An 11,231-nucleotide genomic window follows, 5' to 3' on the forward strand; every position below is an offset into this window, starting at 1 on the left:
ATTGGAACGTATGGTTGACAAAACCGTGCACATATATAGTATAGGTTGCTTAGAGATAGATGCAATCGCATTACATTACATATCTCTCTCCTGTGCTTTCTATCATTTAATGTTCGGGTTTCCTGGCTAGGTTGGGCCCAGTATTGGGCTAGCCTAGCGGTTGTACACTTTAATCAATATAAATTGAGGGTTCGAGTCCTGCTTAGGACAATTCGTGGTGTATATATTCGAGTTAGATTTAGGTGGGTGTGTGAGTTTGCCTTTCAAAAAAAAAAAAAAAAATTAGTTTGCTTTTCGAAAAAAATAAATAAATAAATTATAAATGTTGTAGTAAATTATAAATTAGTGTTTTATTTATAATTTATAAATAAATTATAAATTATAATTGTATATTATAATAAACTAGAAAAAATCCGACCGCGCGTTACTGCGGTTGTATTCGACGCGCGGTCCAATTTGAATATACGATGTCCGTTTCGCGTATAGTTAGTCGTGTTGTATATGTATATATATGTATGTAATATAACCCGAAATATTTATTTTTTTTAACGATGTCCGTTTCGCGTATAGTTAGTCGCGTTGTGTTCGTAAAATTATTTCGAGTTGAACGGTGGTCTCGGAAAAATTTAACTCGCACCGAGCGTGAATATAGGGCCCGTTATTTAGTGTTTTTTTAACGATGTCCGTTTTGCATATAGTTAGTCCCGTTGGGTTCGTGAGATTTTTTCGAGTTGAACGGTGGCCTCGGAAAAATTTAACTCGCACCGAGCGAGAAGATAGGACCCGTTATAAATTCGGGTGGAGTAAGGTTTTTTTATTTTAATTAAATTATAAATTTACGTTTTTTACCCCTGAAAAAGTGTAAAGTTGAGGGGTTGTTGTGTAATTTGTGCGAAAGTTGGAGGACCATTTGTAGTGTGAACGCAAATTCAAAACGACAACTCGTTAAAACTGAAGCGACCAAATTTGGGGAGGTTTAGTATATTTTATAATATAATTATAATAATATAATTATAATAATTATAATTATAATAATTATAATATAATATAATATAATATAATATAATTATAATTATAATAATATAATATAATATAATAATATAATTATAATATAATATAATATAATATAATTATAATTATAATATAATAAATTATAAAATATAAAATATACACCACCACGTATTAGTGTATGAGTTGTCAAGTGATTGCAAGTTGTTTGTGTATATGTGTTTATGATAGACTCCATACATACATGTAGATGATGACATACACAAATAAACATAGATACAGATACATACATACAGAGGTCCTCTTTTCTCTTCATCTTGTGGTGGTCAATAGTAGGGTTCGTTCCATACACACACCCAAAATAAATAAAAACCTAATTTTCTTTTACAAAATTGGACAACATACACGTACAATTTCACCTAATTTCCATCTCTATTTCTTGTATCTATCCCTGTTTCTCTACAATTATACATAATCTTATCGATAACATATTTTTTGATCGGAGATGCATCCATTTTATATGAATTCTTCAATTACCGAGCTACGTAAAGGTATTACTTCATCTAATAGAGCTTATGATACCATCAGATCTAGTCATTTATATTCTAATTTATGAGATGAGTCTGGATTAGTGAAATGATATTATCTGAAGTTGTGGTTTTTAACTTGTTTTGATTACAGCTTGTTGGTTAATTGTGATTAAGTTATGATTAGGAGTTGTTAGAATTGTTTGTATTTGATCTGATATGTGTTTGATGCAGTAATGTGTGAAATAAGGTGATTATTAATAAGGATTTTAATGGTTTAGTTATGTTAATTGGTTGTTTGATCTTTTATATAAGAGTTAGTTTTAGTCAAGCTGAAGTATATTATGAAATGCAAGTTTCAGTGTTTTTTAGTTTATTATTGATGTTGAAGTTTACTGAGCCATTCATGATGTTGAAATATAAAGTCATTTTTTATGTTCTATTGGATGTTCTAGAAGGTTTTGGTAGTTCCTGCTAGTCACCAGAATAACAAGTACAAATATAGAGCTCTATTGTAAAGAGAGTTAGTTTTGCTAATGCAAGTTATTGCTTAAGCATGATGTCTCGTTAAGTATATTGAGTTATGGAGGTATATATATCTCACAAATCATGTTGGCGTGTGTAAAGTATGATAGAAGTTGTGTTTTTTTGCAGGATTTGGGTAATACTATCTGCAACTTGTCGCTTCACTTCTAAAGTGCTTTTATATGCCCTTAGATTAGTTTTACTTTCTTGACGTTGAAGAAGAATGAGCTTGAAAGGGGCTTCTTCCATTGACGAAAAGCTTAGTGCAGCAGGGAAGGCGCTACGATTGAATCCTGATGCAGCAGAATTTGTTCCGTTTGCTTTAAGATCGCCTTCTGCAGCTATTGGTGTTCCAGATGCATCCTCAAGTATTGATAATTTTGGTGTTTCAACACCAGGGAAATCAGTACTAGACGAATCAGAGTCGAATAATTCAGATGATGAGGCCCATCAATTCTGGCGTCACCTGCTACCTGATGATATCATTCCTGATTTTAATGTGTCCGGAGAAGAAGAGTCTCATATAATCAATACGCTTCCGTTCTCAAATCTGTCTTTGGCGGATGTTAATGGAACACAGCGGTTTGCCACGTCAGCAGGAAGTGGTTTTAGGTTAAAGGAGCAGCATGAATCATCTCCTCGCCTAACAAATGGCAGTACCTTTGCCAAGAAGATGGTATATCATACTTCATCATATGGGGAAAACCCCTTGGCTAATTTTCAGCAACATCCTGCTAAACCCTGGGATATGCATGGTGATCAGCTGTTCACCGGTATTAAAAACGGGCCTTCCTATAATGGTGATACCGGGAATCGCAACCATGAGCAGCAATTGGAGAATTTGACAATTGGGATGCTTACCCAGCTTGAGGTATATCCCAACTTCACATCTCAAACGGACTTCACTGTATCATATACGGAGGACATTCTAGTTAGTAGTCTCAGTTAGCTAAACCCTTAATTAATCGAACGAAGTTACTTGATTACTCCCACCCCTGATGTAATGTCATAACTAATGCTGGTAGTTTTAATAAAAAAATCACTTCTAAATGTCGGTCTTTAATGGATAACTGCAGTTGTTATAAGTTTGCTGCAACTGCTATAGTTATTAGAATCCGGAGACGTACTTAGATAGCCAACTGTTTCTATTATGGTCATTGCACTTGGTTTTGTAAGAATAAGTGCTCTAGTAGGCATATGCATTTGTATGATATTGGCCGTCTTATCTGTATAGTGTATTCTACTCATTTTGTTTACGAGCTCTCTGCATTTCAAGACAAATTGCATTCTATCTGACAAATATTTCCATTTCTAATTGCAGCTTCAGGTAGATAGTGGTTTTAATCAGAATCAGAACTCAAAGGTATTATCTGCTCCAAATCTTAATGCTATGGATTTTCCAGATCGTCAAAATGGCGTTGATCACCAACAGCGTATCAATCCTTACCATCCTCTGTTTGCTGGTGCTACTGATTTTTCTTCTGCTGTTAAGAAACTGGCTTCACATGAATCAAGCATATGGAACTATAATAAAAACCCTTCCCAAGATATAACCATTGGATCAAGTAGAAGTTCTCATGTCTTGGCAAGTGCTTATAATGGTGGACATGGAAGGTTGAGCTATGGCGATAGATTGGCTAACCGAAATTCAAGCCGTTCAGCTCCTGTCTGGCTTGAAACTGGAGATGCAGTCGGTAATTTTTCTTTTTTTTTTAAATATATACTGTTGTCTTTCTTGAATGTAAACTCACACACTCACATAATACTCTACTTTTCTTATCTCAGTCGGGATTTAAACCTCAACTATTTGGTTGAGGAGCACCTATACATGTTTGTGAAATGTGTGATATATATCTAAATTTAGCATCTTTACAAATTTAGCATCTTAAAACTTGAATGTGTTGTCTGTATATGAACTCTTTAACTTTCTTGAGATCACAGCAAATATGTATTCTGAGATATCTGGTGAAGCTCGTGATCATGCACGTTTGCGGAATGTGTACTTTGAACAGGTATACTTGTTTACATTGATCGTATTTCTTTGTCTCTACAAGTACTCAATCTACAATTTAAGTTATTGTGAAAGAGACAAGAATCACACACATCATGGTTTCATACTTTTAAGAAGTAACAATATTGTGGGTTCAAGCAGATTAGATATTGGGTCAGAAGTAGTTAACTTTTTAATGAGGTCAAAACTGATTAGGTTATTTTTCAAATACTCGTGAAATTTATAGACAATTAGTGTTCTATACGTTATTATCAAACCTGTGACATACAGCAATAGACTAGTTTTTTTTGTAGGGACTGGAGATATATACATTGAAGATCCCATCTGAGTCGATATATTTGTTTCTAAAATTTTGTTTTTACTAAACACAGTCCAAATCGAGCCATAAATAATTGGATGGGTTGAAATTGCTATCTCTAATATGTCTTGTATTAATTGTATGGTTGCTATAACGATAGGCACGCCATGCTTTAGCCAAGGAACTAAATGTAAAAGGGCAACTTTACAACATGCAAATGAAGGCTGCTTATGGAAAAGCCCAAGAATCTATATATCATCATAGGTTAGTATGAATTCTTTTTTAAATTAGTGACTTTTACACTTTACTATCTTTGAAATACTCATTTTAATGATGTATGTAGGGTCACATTCTGGATCCTTTTTATTGATCCAAAGTTAATAAATTGCATTTGCATTTTGATACTTGAATTTTCCTTGCAATCATTTTGTTTGTGGGACCCGTCTTGTGTATAAACTCATGCAGGAATCCACTGAGTCCACGTACGCAGGGGAATGGAAGAGGAGAACAAGAGAGGCTGATAGACCTCAACGGGGTTCATGTAACAGAAGCCATTCATGTCTTAAAACGAGACCTCACAATGCTTCGTAACGTTGCCAGGTCAGCAGATGAGTGTCTACAGGTGTACATACGTCTTGGAACGGGCCGCAACACTAGAGGGAAACATGTTTGTGTCAAGAGATACCTGCTCGAGGATGAGGGCCTGGACTACTCTGAGCCCAAGCCTGGGAGTGGGGTCCTTCGTGTTGTGGTATATTGAAGACCATTAATCGAGGTATAGGAGCTCTTTTTGACACAATAAAATACCAAAAAAAAAAAAAAAAAAAAAAAACCGAAGAAGAAGAAAAATACTTGACCCCGGAAAAATTGAAAAGGCAAATGAAAAAGAAAATGGTCTTCATGCTTTTGTATATGCGAAGAGAGATTAGTCAGTACACAAGGGGAATTTAAAAATGAAGGAGAAAAGCGAATAATCCAGAAGAAATACGTTTTGATAGGGAGGAGGTGTTCTTATTTTTTGTTAATTGTACCATATGATTTGTTTGTTACACAGTTTGCTGGTGTAATGTATGATGTATGATGGATATAGCGTTGTTTTATATGATAGTTTTTTGCAGAATCTAGAAATTTTTATCTAATACTAAGTTTTCAGTAGTTTACATCCACGAAATCGTTATAACTGTGTGGTTTGTACCTGTATTCACGCCGAGTTATTGAGACCAAGGGAGGAAACAGTACCAATGATTTTACCAGATTTATATTGTGGTCATAGTAGTTTTTAGGAAACAGTGGACTAACCCTTGACTTTTAGCTTTAGTATATTGGAGGTTTCTTTCAATTAGTCATCCATGATTCAGCCTAAAAGTGTGCAAATTATTAAACCTAGAACTGGTTACAAAAGCCTCTGCTTTACGTAGCAAACGAAATGTTCTTCTTATGGCCAAGAAACCACCTGTCCCAGCCCATACGTGTTGTACTTAATGCTTTAAACTCCGTATTAGGTCTGTTTCTGCCGATGACTATTGAATTACTTGTAGTAGTCTAATGTTGATACTAGCTGCAACTTGTCGCTTCACTTCTAAATTGCTAGTATGTCCCATTAGATTAGTTTTAGTTTCTTGACCCTGAAGAAGAATGAGCTTCAAAGGGGCTTCGTCCATTGACGAAAAGCTTAGTGCGGCAGGAAAGGAGCTACGTTTGAATCCAGATACAGCAGAATTTGTTCCGTTTGCTTTAAGATCACCTTCTGCAGCTGTTGGTGTTCCAGATGCATATTCAAGTATTGGTAAATTTGGTGCTTCAACACTAGGGAAAGCAGTACTAGACAGATCAGATTCAAATAATTTAGATGATGAGGCCCATCCTGATGACATCATTCCTGATTTTAATGTTGATGAGGAAGAAGAATCTCAGATAATCAATATGCTTCCATTCTCGACTTTGTCTTTATCGGATGTTAATGGAACATCGCGGTTTGCTGCGTCAGCAGCAAGTGGTTTTATGTTAAAGGAGCATCATGATATTTCTTCATATGTTGAAAACCACTCGGCTAATTTTCAACATCATCCTGCTAAACCCTGGGATATGCACGGTGATACTGGGAATCGAAACCTAGATGATATCCTTAATGAACAACATTTGGAGAACACAGAGCTAAACCCACTTGAATTTCTTGCTTTCCAGTTCACAGGTTTTGCAGCAGAAACTATTGCTGATGTTTATTTTGCGAATGGTGGCGATTTGAAGCTGACAATTGAAATGCTTACCCAGCTTGAGGTATATCCAAACTTTACATCTCAAATTGACTTGACCACTCTGAGCCTCAGCCTGGGCTCCTCCGAGTTGTGTTATATTGAAGACTGATAATCGAAGTATACGAGTTCTTTTTGGTACAATAAAACACAAAAAAAAGGAAGAGAAAAAAAAGCTTAACTCCAGAAAAATCGAAAAAGGTAAACCAAAAAAATGGTCTCCATTTGTATATGGGAAGAGAGTTTAGTCAGTAGACTGGATAATTGAAAAATCAAGGGGAAAAAGTGAAAAAACAAAAAGAAAAAAATGTGTGCATCAATATGGTGCAACCATTCAACAGAAGAAATACGTTTTGGTAGGGAGGATCTGGTCTTATTTTTTTGTTAATTGTACCATGATTTTTGTGTGTATGATATAGTTGTTTTATATGATAGCTTTTGCAAAATTTAGAAAATTTTATCTTATGTTAAGTTTTCAGTCGTTACATCGATGAGTGCATAACATTCACACAAGGCAAATAATCTATAATTGTGTACTCTTAATCTCTTATAGAAATGGTGAACTTTTATTTACATGAGGCAAATAACACAACGAAAGATATGTCTAGAAATGGTGCACCTCAAAGTGAACTTTTATATGTATATCCCACATCAGTCGGTGGCTAAGTGCATAACATTTCCATGAGGCAAATAATTAGAAAAGAAGATTAGATTGAAGTTTGTTCAACACTTGATAATCTATATGAATTGGTGAGTTTTTTTTTTTTTTTTTTTTTTTTTTGTAATATTAGAAAATCTTCCACTAAAATTAAGTTTTTATCATTTGGCCTTTTGGAGGCAGACCTCTCCTACAAGTGCTACACCCTTTTAATATGAATATGTGTCAAACCCAAAAGTTATTGGCATGTTAATTTTAAAGATTCGAACACAAAATTCAAGAATTACATGTTATCAGTTGCTTTTGATACCGCATATTGATTAATTCATGATAACATACAGGATTAACATGTAATCACAAATTAATAATATGAACGTTAAAGTAAAACTTACTTGATGATGGAAGAATCAATTTAGGATTTAATGATGAAGTCATGATCCTTTGGGTTTGTTAATTTTCACACTAATATCAATAATTCAATAGAGGAATTTTCTCTTAAGTTCTTGATGTTCTACAGTGAATTCTTCAATTGATATTATGCAGAGAAAAACCATGCACCCTATTATATTTATATATAGTTATTACAGTTATTTCCATTAAATAACTGTAATTATTAGTTATGGGTAATTATTGTCATTTAGGCAAACATAAGGGGGACAAATGGTAAATGCCACATATAAAAAGGATTAATTCTAACAATGTCTAGAAATGGTGCACCTCAAAGTGAACTTTTATTTGTATATCCCACATCAGTCAGTGGCTAAGTGCATAACACTTCCATGAGTCAGACAATTAGAAAAGAAGGTTAGATTGAAGTTTACTTGACAATCTATATGAATTGGTGAGTTTTTTTTTTTTTTTTTTTTTTTTTTTTTTTTTTTTTTTAATATTAGTAAAATTTCCACTAAAATTAAGTTTTTATCATTTGACCATTTAGAGGCAGCCCCCTCCTACAAGTGCTAGATCGTTACTTAATTTGGAATGACTGAAATTTTATTAAGACAAGCCTAACAAGAAGCTAGACAAAAAAACTAGGAGTTTACCTAGGGTTACATATCCAAGAATTCCAATATGGTGCAATTTTACATCTAGATTAAAGTTAAGGAAAAAACAACTAATCTAATGCTATCGAATAAATCACTTTTCATGACTCTGTGTAATTCATCGACTGTATCGTTAGTTCGTTACGCAATCTCCAAATCCACCATACAGTAGCAGCCGCAATGCAGTTAAAACAGTCTGAATGAATGCGAGACCGAAATGCATCATCGATCCACGAGAAGAGATCATCAGTAGAATCAATGTTTGCAGCCAATCTATACCCACCCAGGTGCAAATACGTCTCCAAAGAGCAATGGCTATAGAACAACGCAGAAAATTATGGTCACGAGAGTTCCCGCGATACCACAATTTGGGCGCCCAATGGAGTTAATATCTACACCTTTGGACGCAAGGTTCACGCGCGTTAGAACGTTGTTACTAAGCCGTGTCTATGACTTCCATCCCATAACTAACATAACGATCCCTATGGTATCAGCCATAAGGCCTTCTTAAACGCAGACGTGTTGGCCAATTTTAGAGCCTATCACGCCACTAGTGGTGCGTGTTGATTAGGGGTCGCCACTAGTGGTGCGTGTTGATTAGGGGTGTGCGTGGTACGGTTCCGGATCAAACTTGTTCGGTTCGGTTCCATCCCGAATCCCAATTTGAAGCAAAAACATGGACCGAGGACCGGACCGAATATTGTCGGTTCGGTTCGGTACGGTACGGTTCGGGTACTTTTAGTGTTTTTTTGGGTTTTGGTTCGATTCGGTCCGGACCGAAGACCGAAAATCCGTAAAGTTATGGACCAAGGACCGGACCGAAAAAGCTCGGTTCGGTTCAAAATCGGTTCGGTCCGGTACGGTCTTCGGTTCTTCCCGTACTATGCACACTGTAACGACCCTGGATTTTTCCAACGTTTATTTATTAATAATTATTATTATTAATACGTGTGATAAAACGAATGTATGTCATTACATTTACATGTTGCCATAATTGCCCGTACTTGACTTTAATTGCCCGAAACGTCTTTGTGACACCCGGAACTTTCACGAATAATATTTTTAGATATTATTTACATTCATGATTAGTTTTATTAATCATTTTAATTAACTATGGTGATTAGTTAGTTACATGGGCTTTAAATGGATTTATTTGTTAAATAATTAAACTTGGGCTTTATTAATGTTATGGACTTATGACTTTGGGCTTATAAGCCCACCCTACTTCTTAGTTGGACTAGTTAGCCCATATTTACATGAAAGTATCATGTTTGAATGGAACTAGTTAGTTTAAAATACTTGGAATCTAGTTGCTACACAATCCCCATGCATGCACCTCATTTATCCATCTTTTGTAAGCTTTTCATCCAAGTATCCAACAAACATTTTCCCCCTCCCTATGTGCAGCTGAAACCGTGGCCTTTTAGGCATGGTTAGGAGTGCTTTTGTTTCATTTCTCATTACTTGTTTACTCTCATTCTCTCACAATTTCAAACACTCTCATTCTTGCAACTTTCTTTTCTCTCATTCTCTCTCACTTTTCTCTCTTCTTGTAAGTGTTTAAACAACTTGTTCTTCCTCTTTTTACTTAATGAAAACTGAATTTTATTCACCTCTAATCATCATCATCATTTGTTGTTTGATACTTGTTGTTCATTGTTGTTAGTTACTTGTCTTTGTTAGTTAGTTACTTACATGTTATTATGAATCAAACTCACTAGTTTGTTCATCACTTTATCTTGTATTAACAAGAACATTCAAGAACTAAACTCTCTAGTTTAGGTTCTACATATACTTTCTTTAAAGATTGCAAGTTCATGTGTTGATTAAAATCATACTTGTGATTCATAAAGTAAACTTCAAGTTTACTTTCTTAAAGATCAAATTTTGGTTTGAATCTTTAAAGTATGAACAACCATGAACAAATTACTTGTTTATTTAGTTTACTTGCACTTTAATTTTATGATTTGGTTGTTGTTGGTCAAGTACTACAAGTTAGTCTTGATCTCATATCTCTTGGAACTAAAAGTTAACTTAAAAGTTCAAGAACATGTAAATAAGTTTTCTTTAAATATAACTTTGGATCTAAACTTTTGAGTCTTGGATCTTCAAGATCAAACTAAGAACTATGTTCTACTACTTATGATCTTGATTAGTTAGTTAACTTTCAAGTTTATAGTTCAATATTTCTATTATAGTTCATGTAAGTGTCAAACCTAAGACTTTGATGTAACTTTGGTTCATCAAACTACATGCAACTCTTAAGTGAGTTGTGCTTCATGTCTTAGACTTGCACTAGGGTTATTGTAGTGACCCGAACTTTTCCATGTTTATATATATTAATTGAGATTTATATTTACATGATTAAATGTTTCCAACATGTTAAGCAATCAAACTTGTTAAGACTTGATTAATTGAAATATGTTTCATATAGACAATTGACCACCCAAGTTGATCGGTGATTCACGAACGTTAAAACTTGTAAAAACTATATGATGACATATATATGGATATATATATATATATAGTTAACATGATACTATGATAAGAAAACATATCATAAAGTATATTAACAATGAACTACATATGTAAAAACAAGACTACTAACTTAATGATTTTTAAACGAGACATATATGTAACGATTATCGTTGTAAAGACATTTAATGTATATATATATCATATTAAGAGATATTCATACATGATAATATCATGATAATATAATAATTTAAAATCTCATTTTATATTATAAACATTGGGTTAACAACATTTAACAAGATCGTTAACCTAAAGGTTTCAAAACAACACTTACATGTAACGACTAACGATGACTTAACGACTCAGTTAAAATGTATATACATGTAGTGTTTTAATATGTATTTATACACTTTTGAAAGACTTCAATACACTTA

At 34.1% G+C, this 11,231-nt stretch overlaps 2 protein-coding genes across 2 annotated transcripts; both read left to right on the forward strand.

Moving 5' to 3' along the window:
* The first annotated feature begins 1,298 nt into the window (after positions 1 to 1,298).
* On the forward strand, positions 1,299 to 5,489 carry LOC139851455 (polyadenylate-binding protein-interacting protein 7-like). Its single transcript, XM_071840497.1, has 6 exons — positions 1,299 to 1,559; positions 2,190 to 2,931; positions 3,382 to 3,754; positions 4,002 to 4,072; positions 4,530 to 4,633; positions 4,835 to 5,489. Exons 2-6 carry the CDS (start codon positions 2,284 to 2,286, stop codon positions 5,127 to 5,129), a joined length of 1,491 nt encoding a protein of 496 aa, XP_071696598.1. The 5' UTR covers positions 1,299 to 1,559; positions 2,190 to 2,283; the 3' UTR covers positions 5,130 to 5,489.
* A 515-nt stretch (positions 5,490 to 6,004) lies between these two features.
* On the forward strand, positions 6,005 to 6,733 carry LOC139853617 (polyadenylate-binding protein-interacting protein 7-like). The gene has a single exon (XM_071842996.1). The coding sequence runs from the start codon at positions 6,005 to 6,007 to the stop codon at positions 6,731 to 6,733; it is 729 nt and encodes a 242-aa protein (XP_071699097.1).
* The last annotated feature ends 4,498 nt before the right edge of the window (positions 6,734 to 11,231 follow it).

Source organism: Rutidosis leptorrhynchoides, chromosome 6 (genome assembly GCF_046630445.1).
Source record: "Rutidosis leptorrhynchoides isolate AG116_Rl617_1_P2 chromosome 6, CSIRO_AGI_Rlap_v1, whole genome shotgun sequence".
Lineage (NCBI taxonomy): Eukaryota > Viridiplantae > Streptophyta > Magnoliopsida > Asterales > Asteraceae > Rutidosis > Rutidosis leptorrhynchoides.